At 40.8% G+C, this 17,610-nt stretch overlaps 2 protein-coding genes across 2 annotated transcripts in view; both read right to left on the bottom strand.

Moving 5' to 3' along the window:
- Positions 1–17,610, bottom strand: part of raraa (retinoic acid receptor, alpha a) — a 72,525-nt gene that overhangs the window by 38,382 nt on the left and 16,533 nt on the right. The gene's annotated exons all lie outside the window — the stretch shown is intronic.
- LOC148971470 (uncharacterized) lies at positions 9,860–16,483 on the bottom strand. Its single transcript, XM_089122477.1, has 2 exons — positions 15,179–16,483; positions 9,860–10,028 (listed from the first exon to the last, which is right to left on the bottom strand). Exons 1-2 carry the CDS (start codon positions 16,459–16,461, stop codon positions 9,860–9,862), a joined length of 1,452 nt encoding a protein of 483 aa, XP_088978603.1. The 5' UTR covers positions 16,462–16,483.

Below are 17,610 nucleotides of genomic sequence, written 5' to 3'. Positions count from 1 at the left end.
TTGGAGTCTGTGTTGTGCTGGAGGCAGGACGTTTTGGGCTGTTATCAGACTCCATGTCGTCAGCTGAAGTGCCGTTGGTCGCATGGTTGATTGTATAGAGACTGGATAGAGACATGGTTGACTGGATAGAGAGGCTCGGGAGCGCGCATGCACGTCACATCTGATGGATTTCGCAGGAAATCCGACTCGGAGACTTCACTTATAAATATGAATATTGGCCTTCAGAGGTAATAGCAAAACCTGAAAAGTGGATCATTGCAATGTGTGATTACAACCCCTTCAAACACAGGCAATAAAAAAAGGATTAATTTTTAAAAACGGTCTAAAAAACTGCATTTTTTTTTAACGGTCTAACTCCACAATTCAGTACTTCACAGTTCACAGTCTTTGTAATGTGTTTTAGCAATACATTTATAACACGTATAATGTGTTTAGATTTTTTTTTTAGAGACTGAAAACACAACATTGTTCAATTGCTCAGACTTTGTTTCATATCAAAAGTTGCAGAGCACAATGCTTATTGTGATTATTGAATGGCATGCAGCAGTGTTGTAGTACTCGAGACTCGGACTCGTCTCGGACTCGGTCTCGAGACCATATTTTAATGGTCTTGGTCTTGTCATGGACTCGTGTCCATTTGGACTCGGAATTGACTCGTACTCGAACATTTTTTTTTTTAGGACTCGGAATTATTCCCGAGTCCACTCGAGTTAAAAATATTTTTCATGATTATTAATGTATGTTAATAAAATATTTATTTAAATTGATTGACACGCCCAGTGATTGGTGATTTTCTAGTGCGCAACTGCGCATGACAAATTGTAATAAAATTACTTTTAACACCACCTACTATGTGGCCTTTTTACCCTAAACTGATCATATTTTTTAAACTCTAAGTAAATTCAGTAAAAAAAAAAAAAAAAGGATTTCTCTAAGTAAATAAAAGTAAATTAGGTAATCAACCCTCACTGGTCTCGGTCTCGACTCGGACTCGACCGTCTCTGGTCTCGGACTCGACTCTCTATGGACTCGGCCTTGACTCGGACTCGACTCTCTCTGGTCTCGGTGTCAACTCGGACTCGAGTGAGGTGGTCTCAATATTGTTTAGTGAAGACTTGTTCACACATAAACTAAAAACAGCATGGACTAAAAGGTCTTGGTTCATCAAAACAAAGTTTGATTCAAACAGAGAAAACCGGTATAACCTAGCCCAGCAGCCCGACGGCGTCCACAAAGCTGGCATGTTTACCTGTTTATCCACGTTGTGTTCATGAAATAGTCAAGTCACCTTTATTTATATAGCGCTTTTTACAATACAGATTGTGTCAAAGCAGCTATCACTGTAACAGTGATAACATGAAAATAATACAACACCGATAAATAATATGATAGACACTTTTGGCAAATCCACCATTTGGCAATTAAATGTCACCATTTTTGGTCAATGCTTTTGGCCCTCCAAAACCATTTAGGCCGAAATATTTCATTTTATTTCCCAAATAAAAACTAGACTCTCTCACTAGCTAAATATGATATCTGGAGAAAGCTATCCGTTAACATTAGCATTCATCTTAATTGCTATAACTTGGCTTGAAGATGTAACATTTCAACATTTAAGAGTGTCATGTTCCACCATTTAATTAAAAAAATCCCATAAGCATCCCAAGAGGTTTGGGTTAAGCTCTGAATACACACTGACCCTATCTCTCTGTCCGTCTATCTGTCTATCTCTAGGTTCAAGCTGAGGTTACATTCCTAATGTTCTGACAACCAACAAACACTGTAACTCAACCAGTCCTTCTCTCCTCCTAGGTCTCTCTGTTCATTTTTAGGAGCCTTTAACTCCTCTTTCCTGACAGACACTATGTCTCCCTTTCTCTCTGTGCCTGCTGTAATCACCCATTTATTCATCTATGGGTTCAGGTCTGGGTCTGGGCTTGTTTAGCTCTCATTACGAGTGGCCCAAAGGGCGCTGGGAGAGGACGGGAGGGGGTATTAATCAGATTTGGGTTGGTTAAGCCCAGCTTAAGTGTGTTAGCGGGGTAGAAACAGGCCCTATGGGAGAGCAGTCACACACACACACACACACACACACTTATCTCACTATTAGATTATGCACTGCCTTGCGGTGACAGAGTGTTTTGAATGTGAGGACCCAAGGCATTTCTTTTTTGAGCTGATCAAAATTTAACATCAATCGAGACAAACAGATCCCAACTTGATACAAATGGTATGTCTGTTCCATTCTATTTTTGACAAACCAAAACTAATTAACAGTCCTGAAAATGAATTGTCAAACATCACGTCTACTGTAGAGAGACGCTACTTAAAATAGCAACCAGGTTACTGGGTATAAACCGTAACTAACACGACACCAGTCAATGACATATTTCACAACAGCTTTTATAGTTGGTTATTTTGTGAAGAAACTTGAGTCACATGGGTTGCGTTGTTTGAAATAATCATTTAGAAAAATTTGTTGTCAGTTTAGCTGTGCGATGTATCAGATATTTCACAATACATCCACAATGGTTTTGCTGGTTTAGCTCTTTAGGAAACGTAAAGGCCAAATAAAATCATTCCTTGTCTCGCATGACAGAGATGTGTAACGATAAAAAGTTGAGGCTTTTTTCAGGTGGAATCTGCGATCTCTGACCCAGTTTGTTTGCTGGATTCCATGGCTGCAATACGCTGTGTGTGTTTTACGCCAACTGGCATGAAATACTATTAGAATACTATTGGGTAAATTATTAGTGGGCGGGACCACACAGACCAAAACAAAAAAACAGTCATTTCAACACAGAACGCACATTTCAAAGTAAAATAACTTGGCTATAGCATTGTTTTTCAGAGAAACAAAAATGTGAACTCAGCATGTTTCATTATTAACTGCAAATATATTATGGTAATTTTCTACTTTACTACACTTTTACTACACTTTACTACACACACACAAAAAAAAAAGTCATCGTTTGTCCATGGTCTTGTGTTATTGTTTCATGCTGGTGTTTCCTGTTATTGTTCCTTGTGTTTATTAAATGTGATTTCACAGTTTATCTGCGTCAAGCCTCTTGAATCTGGATTATCAAGTCAAGCCAGCGCATGACAAGTACTTAAGTATTTAAACTGCTTTGAACTTCAGAAGCAAAAATGGCAATAGCTGGAGGCTCAATTCATTTCCATGAATCAGTTCAAATAGTCAGCTTCAATTAAATAAATATTCTTGGTTTTAGACTCTTACCACTTTTCATAATAAGATGTTTCAGTAAAAACAAAAGTACACTGTAAAAAATTTCTTGTCAAATTAACAGTAACTTACTGGCAACAATTATCCAGTACTTGCTGTATTTCATTTAACAGTAAAATTACCGTAATACTAACTACAGTACTGTTAAGCATACTGCAAATTAAATAACATTATTTTACTGTAATTTCTTACCATATTAAAGTACAGAATTACACTGTTAATTTTTAATAATACTGTATAGTATGAAATGTTATTGTATTTATTTTATAGTGCTACTGTGTAACCTGTAGAAAATCTGTAGAAATATTATTTTAACTGTTAATGGGAAATAGAAAAAAGAACAATTGAAGCTTTAACTGCACAAGGTTTATTGTGTATTTTCAAACACATTAGTACATTTACATAATATACATTTAAATACATTAATACAATTAAATACATTAATAATAAAAATGTAATATAATACAATAAAAATCATGCATGACAATCATGAACAATTATGCATAAATACATGCAAAAATTATCATGAACAGGTAAAATAGAAAAGATTAAAGGGGTGCTATCTGATCAATCTATTAGAAAGATAGTTCATAACAACTCATCCACCCACTCCCTGCTGGGGTAAAACAGCTTAAACTAGTCTAAGATTGTCTATTGGTTTGAGATAGACTGTCTAACTGGTCAGTTGCTGATTTTAAAGGGTTTTTGGCTGCTTTCTATCTAAGGGACCAGATTTGCAGGGCTGCGAGACACATATAAACTTATAAACTATAAAAGCTTTGACAAGTAAACCACCAATCCAGATGAGTATAACAAAATGACAAGTTATCCAGTGTCCTTTAAAAAAATAAAAAATAAACACAAAACAACCTCATCATGCACATGTGCCATGAAAAACTTGCATTACGGTATCAATAATTATTTATATGCAGACTTATGTTCTAACTTTTGCAATAGGAAGTTTTCTATCCAAGCTTTTATGCAATTAAACCTTAAACTGTACTGTAACGTTTATTTTCACACAACAATTCTAAACAACTTGCAGATAGACAAAATTCACAGATGGATAAAAATCCGTTTAAAATGTTCTCAGTGGGTCAGTACTGGACCAAGGTATAGTAGTAGTAGTTAGATAAATAGAATAATTAAATTAGATTAGATTTACAATTCATCGGTCGTCAAGATGGATAGGGGTCTTCTTAACATGCACAGCTCACACCTGTGGAAAAGGAGAACAGACAAGACAGTTAAAATATAGTACGTTTTTGTTGTTGTTTTGGCTAAACAGCAAAAACAGACAAAATTATGTCTAAAGTGTAATTCACTTAATACTAAAATCTTGTTTGTTGGACTGTTGTTTAAAATCAATTCATTTACGATCACGTGAAAACGTAGGCTAAATCTTGCTTGTGTGATACTAAGTTACATGACTTAAAAAAAGATTGACAAGGCATCGTTCCCTTCAAATGAGTACATGTCAGTTTACACATAGTAAAAAAAAAAAAAAAAAAAAAATGATATTATAGCCGACAATACTGTAGTATATGCAGTGAATGGTTCCTACCGGAACACCCCCAGGCAGTTTGTGTAGTTGGTATGACCCGGGTTTTTTTTTTTTGTTGTTGTTGATTCTAAGTTCGCTTAGTAAAGTGTTCAACACCAGGCTAACTCCCTCGTGTATGTGTCGTTAATGATAACCAAAGATTAACAAAGACCACAACAAATACTGTAAATGTCACACATAGCTTTGTATTTTGGACAAAAATACACCTTGGGCGCTTTCCGCGGTCCAACTTTATCACTGAGGTAACGTGATAATGGCAGAACGCCAGGTCAGGATTTACACGAAAATAAGCGTGAAAAAATCAATAAGAGGAATCGGCACTTTAATTTTATAACAATAAATCCGAATCCTAACCTTGGATGTCCGATTTCAGGATACATTTATCGATTATCAATTCCTAACACCTGTAAGTCATAAAATAATGAACGTGCAGGCGCTTCCACCGACTTAACGTGGTAAATAACAAAATGATTAGACCATTTTGACCGTATAAGAGGTTACATATGAAATATATGTTAATAAAATCACATTTAATCAAGTAAGGCTATCAACATAAAAGAAATCCGCGTCTGACTTATACAGACATTATCGAACATTCCGCGGCCACTTCTTTCTAACGGTAATCTGTTAACTCATATGGTTTGCATAAAAATATGAATTACTAACCAGATGTATGGCGAAAACGTTGCCGACCGACAGCGACGCGATGCACGGCCTGCGTGTTCTTACAGAGGGAAGGGAACTGAAGAGTTCTTCATAAAATGGCAGCTTGTTGTGGTTATTTTTCGCGGTCATTTCGTACTAATGTATTTGAATTTACAGTAACATCCCAAATGGCTACATTGAAGAGTAGCCTATCATATACATATTATATTAAAATGTCTAGAATATATTAAATTGAATATAGAAATCGTGGTCAGCTATTCTAAATAACTTTAAAGTTATTATTAGCTAGAATCCGTTTGCATACACATTATAAGAATTATTACTTACCAGATGAAGAAGTTGCAGGTCGGCAGAAAAGACAGCAGCACCACTGACACGACAGAGAAACTCTTCCAAAGTCAAATATGCTCTCATGCACACCCCACTGACATAAATTATGTCATAAATTATGACTGTTAATGGTCAACCAGTGCTACATTTTTATTTTAAATGTAAGAATAACATTAGTAGGCTAGCAATTTTACCCGTGGAACTGTGTGTGGTGTTTTTCGCGGTCAATTGCACTGCTGTATTTAGATTAACAGTAACTGATAATTTCCCAGAATGCATTGCAATTCTACAGTAACATACTGTCAACTGTGTGCACAGTACATAACTGTTGAAAAAACAATTTAATACTGTGAAAACAACTAAATCTACTGTAACTTACTGTACATAGATTATACAGTAAGAAACTGTTGAGAAAAACAGTATAATCCTGTGAAAACAACAGAAATCATTTACAGTGTAGGTAAATTTTAGTTTATAACCATGTATTGGTACAATTATAACTATATAATATATATAATTTATATAATATATATAATTATATATATATATAATAATTATAATTTAGGATATAAAAATAATCAAATATTATTCATCTTAGCCTCAAATAAGTGAAAACAATAATTCTTTTGAACTTTACATTTTAGCCATTTCAGAAAAAATACATACAAATGACATCTTTATTGTATTGTGTTTTTTATATTGTTTATTATCCAATACTTGTTGTAATATCAGAGTTATTTCTCAGTATGTTTAGAGCATGTGTTCATGCTGAGCAGAGGAGATTAGGAGACTCCCTGCCTACACACACCTCCTGTTTATATCACACACAGGTTTCCATGTTTTATGGTCAAATTCCATAGACATAATGACATATTATATCCCCTAACCCTACTCCTAAACTTACCCATCACAGAAAACTTTAATTTTGTAATTTTGAAAAAACACAAATTTAGCATGTTTTATAAGTTATTATCTCTCTCTCTCTCTCTCTCTCTCTCTCTCTCTCTCTCTCTCTCTCTCTCTCTCTCACACACACACACACACACACCTGTGTTCAGTGTTTCTAGTGTGCATATCCAACGCATTCTCATCCTTTAACGTCATATAGAACGATAAAGGGTGCCATGTGCGTAGTATAGCGCCGTTTTTGCATATAGCGTTCTATATGACGTTAAAGGATGAACGGGCTGGCATATCCATATCTGTATCAATACTAGACAATGGACTCAAAGCAACCGACCGATACTTAGTGTCTGGCAAATATTGCTAAATGGTAACGCTTTAGATTAATGCACAGAAAGTACTGTTTAATCAAGATGAATTTACAACGCAACTTTCGGTAATTATAGTGTACCTATGCTATGACGTACTTACATGTAAGTATAAGGGAACAATATGTAGCGTTTGGGGAATAAATGGATAAGTACCAGGAGAATTACAAATATTTATACTGTAACTATTATAGACCTAAGGGGAACTTATTCTACTATTATGATACAACAATACTGGGAACAATTTGGTGAGAACATACCATATTGTGGTATGGTATACCAATAATTGCTGTATATATAGCCTATTTTTAAAAATTACAGGGTAAAAATTTATGAATTTAGAGTTTTATTTTTGATCAAAAAAGTGCAGATGTTTAAAGCTGGGCTTACATGTTTCAAGGCAAGTAAAGCTAAAACTATTGCAATTTTTTTTAAATACTGGGAAATATACTCTTGTTCCATGTTACAGGGTAAGTTTGACATTGCTGGCCATAAATTAAAGTGGTGCTAAGGTGCTTGTTACCCTCTTGTTCCTTGTTACAGGGTAAGTGTGACATTGCGGGCCATAAATTAAAGAGGTGCTTATTACCCTCTTGTTCCATGTAGTTACAAGGTAAGTACAAAAAAAAAAAAAAAAAAAAAAAGACATACACACAATCTAATATCACTGACACCTAATTTATCCTGTTTTTAATGTTTCTAAGTGATTATTGATTGTTCTTTATTGTGTATCTATGTAATTGCTGTATATGCTAGTAAATGTGCTCTAGAAACAAACGGAACTTGAACTTTTAATACAGAATACAGAATAACAAGAGACATGATTTTGTCTTCAGATTCATCAGTGGCAAGAAAGAAAAAAGAAGAAGAGGAACAAAAGTAAGAAACCAAGCAAGAGATAAAAGGGGGACAATACATGTTCCTTTCTGTCAAGACATCTGCATTTGAAATGAATTGTTGATTAAAAAAGCAATTGTAAACAAAAAAGAAGTAAATCTATTTTGAATTAAGTTATTTTTCCAAGGTTTCCCAGTCAGTATTATAAGATTGGGTGTATGTATTTGTATTGTACTGACCCTGTAACTACATGGAACAAGAAGCTAACAAGCACAACTACATGAAACTAGAGTATCTTTCCCCAATATTTGAGCAAAAGTTTAAGCACTTTTGTTAAAAAGATTACTGTATAAATGCATAGATATGTACCCTGTAATTTTTAAAAGCCTTATACAGTATGTATTGTTACACCATTATTACAAAAAGTACACAGTGTAGTTTCTTGCTAAATTGTTGTCAAATGTAAGATTGTTGTATCATAATAGTAGGATAAGTTCCTCTTATTTCTATAATACTTACAGTATAAATATAATTTTAATTCTCCTTGATACCCCTTTATTCCCCAAACTTGATTTGTGGACATATTTAATTTTGCATATGTTTAATTTAAAAATAAACATATTTATATTTAATGACATATTTTTTTCCCTTATAATAACATGTAAGTACTTTATAAGCACACTATAATTACCGAAAGTTACACTGTAAAATCGTCATTATTGCACATTTTTGTTTTATTTCACCGGCAAAAATCACAATAAATTAAATAATCAATTCATAATGATAGTCACTTAAATGAATCAGTTGGTTGAATTAATAAGTCTAAGACTTTCTGCAACCTATACTGGCAGTTTTAGTTTCGAATTTAAGTATCATTTAAATAAAAGAAATTGTGGAGTCAACTGTCAATGACAGGCCTAAACACTTAATATTGACTAATTATTGTTATTGACTTTGTGATTGTTTTTGTCAAAATCACACACACCTACTAAATTGCATGTACACTCACCTAAAGGATTATTTGGAACGTCTCGGTTATGTATGTAACCCTCGTTCCCTGAGTAGGGAACGGAGACGTTACGTCGGATGACGGAGAATGGGGGTTTTGCATAATAAGCCAATCCTCTTCGAGTATTAAAAAACGAGCCAATGGCAGGAAAATGTCAGTAGTGAGTGTGCGCGCTCCCTCGTAAGCTGCACGGACATGTATCTCCATACCGAGAAAAGAGATCCTCTGCACGGGGCAAAGTTTGCTCTTCTCCCAGTTGACCCGAAGGCCCAGACGGGCTAGGTTCCGGAGCACAAGGTCTATGTGTTCGCAGATCTGATCTCGAGAGTGTGCTAAGATCAGCCAATAGTCAAGATAGTTCAGGACGCGAACCCCGTGTTCGCGAAGGGGAACAAGGGCTGCCTCGACGACCTTCGTAAAGAATCAAGGAGACAGAGCCAACCCGAATGGGAGAACCGCGTACTGATATGCCTGTCCCTCGAAAGCAAACCGAAGAAACGTTCTGTGTCGAGGTAAAATGGAGACATGAAAGTACGCGTCCTTCAGGTCTATCGCTGCAAACCAATCCTGGGGCCGAATGCATTTGAAAATGCGCTTGGCCGTGAGCATCTTGAATGGCAGTCGGTGAATAGTGCGGTTCAAGACACGTAGATCGAGGATCGGTCGTAACCCACCGGTCTTCTTGAAGTAGGGGCTGTAAAATCCTGACCTAATCTCAGCTGGAGGGACAGTCTCGATTGCACCCTTCGCCAGCAGGGTGGCAACCTCCGCTCTCATGATCGGGGCATTGCCACCGACCATCGTAAAGTGGACTCCCCGGAAACGGGGAGGAGACCGTGCGAACTGAATTGCATAGCCGAGCCTGATAGTTCGGGTGACCCAACAGGACAGGTTGGGGAGCTCTAACCAAGCCCCCAAAAACTGATCCAGTGGAATCATCCGAGCCACAGGCGTTCCCCCGGAGGGGCAGTGGGGCGGAGAGATCGGCACAGGCGGGTGTAGCACAGCGACCCCGCGTGAGTGCACGACCAGGCTCCGCGCCCCGACAGAGGAGACCAGGGAAGGACCAGCGTTCCACAGGGGTCTGCTTTGTCAGAGGTCTGGCTATAGAGGGGGATGAGAGTGGCGTGGCCCGGAGACAACACTCACTGCCATCCGCGCCCTCAGAGACAGAGGAGGATGAGATTGGCGAGGCACGGGGGCGTAGCGCACTGCCATCTTGCTCTGTGTGCTCAGTGATAGTGTCAAATCTTTCTTTAACTAAATCAGGGTACTGCCCACCCGTGGGAACAAAAGCTGAGAACAAAAGATTCTCCCCCAGCCCTCCACCGGGGGAAGGAGGGGGCCTGCTACCACCTCCTGGGAAAAACTTGACGCCATCACTGAGCAGCCTGTCTCAGGAACGCCGCTTAGCCTGGCGTTTAGTCCTGCGACCTCCTCCACGATGCGGCCCGGGTGAAGGCTGCTGCTGGGGCCATGTGGGAGGGAGGGGAGCTGCAGGAGGGCGTCCTCGGCGGCGAGGAGGCTCAGGCGTCTGAACCGGCGCCTGGGTGGAGGCAGCAGCTGGCCGCCGGGGTAGAATACGTCTAATGGCCTCAGTCTGCTTCTGAGCGGTCGAGAACTGCTGGGCAAAGTCCTAAACCGCACCGCCGAATAGGCCAGCCTGGGATAAGGGGGCGTCAAGCAGACGAGTCCGCTCGGCGTCCCGCATATCAGCCAGTTTGAGCCAAAGGTGACGCTCCTGGACCACGTTAGTGGCCATCCCCTGACCGAGGGAGCGTGAGTCATCCACGAGCGCTGCTTTAGCATGTTCAAAGCCCAGACACACAAAACAGCGCTCGTGCCCATCAGAAGATGACAAATATCGACCGCAATCAGAAGAACACGGGCGAGACATCTTTAAAAAAGATGTGCCACGTGCAGCTTTCAGGAGAGAGGAGAAAAAACTCTGCAATGCTGAGGCAACCAGGTAGAAACACACAGTCTGGCAGACCACTGCACAGATCGCATGCAATGTAGAATCTCGCTGGGTACCGCCGTCACACCAACACTGGAGAGTTCGCTCGTCTCGAAGAGTTGAGTCACAGTAGAAACTCAGGATTTTGTGGCTTGTGGAGTGAAGAGTTCTCTTGGCTCCGACGCGAAAAGATACTGCGGTTGTGTCCGCTTCCTCCTTTTATATTCACGAGGAGGGGCGGCGATACGCTATGCAAATTCCGCAGACCCATGGCATTTTCCTGCCATTAGCTCATTTTTTAATACTTGAAGAAGATTGGCTTTCTATGCGAAACCCCCATTCTCCGTCATCCGACGTAACTCGGAGTGACTACAAAAGGGAACACCTGTTTAATTTATCATTAATGCAATTATCTAATCAACCAATCACATGGCAGTTGCTTCAATGCATTTAGGGGTGTGGTCCTGGTCAAGACAATAACCTAAACTCCAAAGTGAATGTCAGAATGAGAAAGAAAGGTGATTTAAGCAATTTTGAGCGTGGCATGGTTGTTGGTGCCAAACGGGCCAGTCTGAGTGTTTCACAATTTGCTAGGTAACTAGGTAATTTTCATGCACAACCATTTCTAGGGTTTACAAAGAATGGTGTGAAAAGAGAAAAACATCCATTATGTGGCAGTCCTGTGGGCGAAAATGCCTTGTTGATGCTAAAGGTCAGAGGAGAATGGGATGACTGATTCAAGCTGATAGAAGAGCAACTTTAACTGAAATAACCACTCGTTACAACCAAGGTATGCTGCAAAGCATTTGTGAAGCCACAACACGCACAACCTTGAGGTGGATGGGCTACAACAGCAGAAGACCCCACCGGGTACCACTCATCTCCACTGCAAATAGGGAAAAGAAACTACAAGTTGCAAGAGCTCACCAAAATTAGACAAATGTTGCCTGGTCTGATGAGTCTCGATTTCTGTTGAGACATTCAGGTGGTAGAGTCAGAATTTGGCGTAAACAGAATGAGAACATCATCGTGCCTCATCATGCCATCATGGATCCATCATCATGCCTTGTTACCACTGTGCAGGCTGGTGGTGGTGGTGTAATGGTGTTGGGGGATGTTTTCTTAGCACACTTTAGGCCCCTTAGTGCCAATTGGGCATCGTTTAAATGCCACGGCCTACCTGAGCATTGTTTCTGACCATGTCCATCCCTTTATCAATCAAATAATTATCAAAAGCTCAAATCATTTCAAATTGGTTTCTTGAACATGACAATGAGTTCACTGTACAAAAAAGGCCCCCACAGTCACCAGATATCAACCCAATAGAGGTTGTTGAGATGTTGATGTAGAAAGGTTGTTCAGATGTTGATGTAGAAGAAAGTAGGCCAATTGACCTTTTGCCGGCCCCTCCCCCAAAATGACCATTGTCCAATCACACATCATAGCAACCGTTACTATGTGAGCAGGTCCGTCAAACATTGACTCCAAGCAAGATGGTGAAGCGGTGCGCCCACCGTCTTTGTAAATCGGACACTAGGTACCCCAAGAGATTGTCTAGAGGAGTATTAATTTATCCTTGCACTTGATGGACTGCAAACGAGTTAACATTATATTGTCCTAATGTGTATTCTCACCGTGTACCGCCTGCAAAAACACTGTATCTGCAGGGGCTGCCATTGTTGTTTTTTATGGTTTCGCGGGCTATGTGACGTCAGAGCTCGTAACTTGAAGTACATCGATCTAGTATGAGTTCACGGGTGGGAAGTCACAGGTTTGACTGCCGTTACAGTGCACTTTCACAGGTATAAGGTTGGAAAAACATGGGTTACAGGTTGCCTGGAACGCGGCATTACTTGACAACATCAGTTCATATATCAATATCGTAATGAATAGAAATAACCTTAAAGAGCCCCCATCATAGCATTTGAAATATTACTATTTTTGTTTAAAGGATAATTCCGGTATTTAACACCTTGAGTCTATTTTGTAGTTTGTTTTGAATGAAATAGAGTGGTGGACTTTTAAAAAATGACAAATAAAACACGACAGAAACGGTATTTCGCTACGCTACTTGTTTCAGAACATCAACGAACACCACCTACCACTCGGTGAGCTGCACAGTTTTGAAAATGAATGTTAAGGGTTGTTTTAAGGACATGTTTGTGCATGCCCATAGACAGCCAACGCTGTCACAGGCGATTCTAAAAAAAGTCAAAAAGTCGAGACAGGACCCATTGTCAAAATTTCTAAGTCCACCACTCTATTTCATTCAAAACAAACTACAAAACAGACTAAAGGTGTTAAATACCGGAATTATCCTTTAAATAGAAATAACCTTAAAGAGCCCCTATCATAGCATTTGAAATGTTACTATTTTTGTTTTGGGAGTTCCCAAAAACAGTTTAACATGCATGCAAGGATAAAAAAAACACTTTATTTTTTCTTATAATATGCATTTATTTTTACCCGATTTGCTCAACGACTCCCAAATGATTCGTTCGATGATTCATTTTCCCAAACACCTCCTTTGAGTAACGCGAATCTGCGGCGATTGGTGAAATGATCCAGTCAGTTGTTATTGGTAAACCGTAGGCAGAGATTGTCGGCCCATAACCAGGATTATAGCTTGTCAAGGGTTGAAAATTGTATATAGTGTTTGAACAAATGTGTCAGAAAAAGTGCACTTTCCACATGGTCCCTTACTCACGTCTCCGTCAAGAGCGAGCTTTCCCGGCAAAACTCACATTGCGGCGGCTTTTGAGGGACAGTGCTTATTATATAGAGCGAAGTCATATTTGGCTCAGTCGTTTAGGAGGTAATTGCCATTTTTCAATGAATGTCTGGTGAATATCAAAAACAAAACTAACTTTACCCCACTTAGAAGCTGCGCAGAGTGTATTTATTAATAATACTTACAGATTGTGATTCTTCGGAGGATGAAGTTTTTGAATGTGTTCTAGACTAGACTTCAAGTTTACACTCCCGTCTGCGCACAATTGTTGGGAGATGAGCTAATGTTTTGATCTACGTGGTAATGAACAACCTGCTTGTAAAGCAAATGTTCATCTTGTATCTGAATAAAAATGAATAAATATGCAGCGCAAGTTATATATTTCTAACTCCAAACAATTAGCCACTGAACCAGCTTATAAAATCTTCTTCAAGGCTGTGCTGGTTACATTTGAGGTACAGGTCATGGGGTTTCTCAGATTTCGCTTGAGACCGGATAAGCTTGCCTCGATCTGCAGGATATCGCTGAGGTATTTGTATTTCTCCAAAAAAGGTCACTGACACACACAGGTATACCTCTTCCCTTCAAGGCAATCTGGTGCGCTGGTCATTGACCATTTGTTTGACAGGCGTAGTAACAATAACTAGGGGGCGTGGCTTTTGCGAGCGGGCAATTAGCCACAGCTGTTACGTGTGGGTTGTGGGAAATGGAGCGAGGACTCAAATGCAGAGGAGAAGTAATGTTTTAATTAAATAAAAACATAAATCAAACAAACAAAACAAAGAAATCCAGGTCTCATGAACTAATTACAAAATCCAAGAACAAGGCACGGCAGGCACAGAACAAACACAACTCAAAACTCAGGTAACATTTAACAACGAACGAGCACCAGACAACAAACACAGGGAGACTAAATAGGAAGGCAAACAAGGAGGGAATTGAGGGAAAGCAGGTGGGACAAATAAACCAATAACGAGGTAACAAGATGGGAGGGGCTAGAACATTAACAAGAGCACATGGCACACAGAAATCACATGATAGCCATGTGCTCACAACCATCAAGACCATAACATAAACACAAGACCAGGCATGTCACAGCTCTGTCACAAAACCAAGAATAACCAGAAATGTAGTGACAGAACCGTGACACTACCTCCCCTCAAAGGAACGCCACCTGGCGTTCCCAAAGAGAGACATAAAACGAGACAGGAACACAGACACAACCCAACTCCACAGACAAAACAAAAAGAGATATCAAAAGGGCGCAAAACAATATACAGTAAATAAATTCACAAGTCCAAAACTAGACCAGGGAGGGATGGGAGGGTTAAGCCAAGGACCCTCAAGCTTTACAGGAGTCCTGGCAAGGATCAAGGTGAACCAGGCTGTGCACGGTGGCCAAGATGAGTAGGGGAGACCATCGGACAGCCAGGACAAAACAGTCCATCGGGCGGCCATGGCGGAGACAACCCTTCGGGTGGCCAGGGCGTGGACAACCCCTCGGGTGGCCACGGCGGAGACAACCCCTCGGGTGGCCACGGCGGAGATGCTGGCTCAGGAGCAGACCCTGGATCAGGATTCGACACCAGCTCAGGAACAGGCACTGGCCTTGAAACAGACCCCGGCTCAGGAACAGGCTTCGGATCAGTGACAGACACCAGAACAAACACAGCCACAAAAACAAACACAGGGACAGAAACAAACTTTAGTCCAGGAACAGGCAACAGCTCAGAAACAGGAACCATCTCAGGCCAAACAGACAGGACGTGAACAGTCTCTAACTTTGCAGACGGAACCTGAAGAGTCTCTGGCTGGGCAGCGATGAAATGAACCAACTCCGTCTGGGCAGACGTGACGTGAACTGTTTCTGGAACCATAGACCTGACCTGAACAGATTCAGGCTTGATGGATGGCGCCATCAGGGCAAGCAGCTTGGGTGGCGTCGTCAGGGCGAGCAGCTTGGGTGGCGCAGTCAGGGCGAGCAGCTTGGGCGGCGCCGTCAGGGCGAGCAGCTTGGGCGGCGCCGTCAGGGCGAGCAGCTTGGGCGGCGCCGTCAGGGCGAGCAGCTTGGGCGGCGCCGTCAGGGCGAGCAGCTTGGGCGGCGCCGTCAGGGCGAGCAGCTTGGGGGGCGCCGTCAGGGCGAGCAGCTTGGGCGGCGCCGTCAGGGCGAGCAGCTTGGGCGGCGCCGTCAGGGCGGGCGGCGCCGTCAGGGCGGCCGTCACCTCCGGGATGGTCTCGGTGTTAGACACCACCGGACAAGTCGTTGAGGCGGCCTTTCTCCTCCTCCGTCTCCGGACCACCGGACTCGGGACCACCACCGGACTTGGGACCACCACCGGACTCGGGACCACCACCACCGAACTCAGGACCACCGGACTCGGGACCACCACCACCGGATTTGGGACCACTGGACTCGGGACCACCACCACCGGACTTGGGACCACCACCGGACTCGGGACCACCACCACCGGACTCGGGACCACCACCACCGGACTCGGGACCTCCTGGACCATCAAAGAAGTGTTCTCCCATCTCACAGACCCAGGAGGATCTGTAAGACGTTCCAAGAGTCTTAAGAACTCTTTAAACGAAAATTCCCCCAGATCTCTCATAATCTCAAAAGGGATTGGGTCATCAAGGGCATGGTTAAAAAGATCCTTCAGAGCTGCATCACCAAGATTTAATCCCTCTGCCGCTGCAGAAAATTTCTGGGCAAAGTCCCCCACATTTGCCTCCGATTGCCGAAGAGAGATCAACTCCTTAAATCTCACCATCCGTTCATATGAAGGACATGACAATGGGAGAACAGGTGACCCCCTCGACCTCTTCCTCCGCTGAGTCCTCTTCATGGCTCGTTCGTTCTGTTACGTGTGGGTTGTGGGAAATGGAGCGAGGACTCAAATGCAGAGGAGAAGTAATGTTTTAATTAAATAAAAACATAAATCAAACAAACAAAACAAAGAAATCCAGGTCTCATGAACTAATTACAAAATCCAAGAACAAGGCACGGCAGGCACAGAACAAACACAACTCAAAACTCAGGTAACATTTAACAACGAACGAGCACCAGACAACAAACACAGGGAGACTAAATAGGAAGGCAAACAAGGAGGGAATTGAGGGAAAGCAGGTGGGACAAATAAACCAATAACGAGGTAACAAGATGGGAGGGGCTAGAACATTAACAAGAGCACATGGCACACAGAAATCACATGATAGCCATGTGCTCACAACCATCAAGACCATAACATAAACACAAGACCAGGCATGTCACAGCTCTGTCACAAAACCAAGAATAACCAGAAATGTAGTGACAGAACCGTGACAACAGCAAAAAGCACTCCAACCAGCCCTTTAAAAAACTTTGCCTTTAATACTTTCCCATTAATTCTCCCAAAAATAGATGATTCTATTTCCTCTAAAAGCATGTGAACAAATGAGGTATAGCGAAATAGCGAATGGATTTGATTGCATAAGAACCATGAGCATTAATTATTGCTATACCGGACAGCTTTTCCATGAATAGTGCAGTAGAAAAGGCCAGCATCATTACTTAAACATATTCAAGTGTTATGCAACATACAAGACGAGTTCTCCTAGAGCATAATATCTGGACATATAATGCTATAATCATATATATATATATATATATATATATATATATATATATATATATATATATATACATCTATATACACCTATATACATCTATATACATCTATACATCAATGTTCCACATACATCTATATACATCTATACATCAATGTTCCACACTGGCTTTCAGTTTATCTGTTGCTTGGTGCTTTAGCTTCTTTTGGACATATTTCCAATGATCAAGTTACTTTGTATATACAAGTTACTCAATATTAACTTACTGTTTAATAAGCTGTTGTATGCGAGCTCTTTCACTCTCACACGACTGATATATGTTTCTTTTTTATCGATTAATCAGCATTGATAATTGCTTTCTGGAACTGTCGGTTGCAGTTTTATTGGTT

The sequence above is a fragment of the Pimephales promelas genome, chromosome 17, assembly GCF_988280905.1.
Source record: "Pimephales promelas chromosome 17, fPimPro1.hap1.1, whole genome shotgun sequence".
Taxonomy (NCBI): Eukaryota; Metazoa; Chordata; class Actinopteri; order Cypriniformes; family Leuciscidae; genus Pimephales; species Pimephales promelas.
The sequence above is the reverse complement of the archived record's forward strand: the minus strand, read 5'-3'. Positions and strand labels throughout refer to the sequence as shown.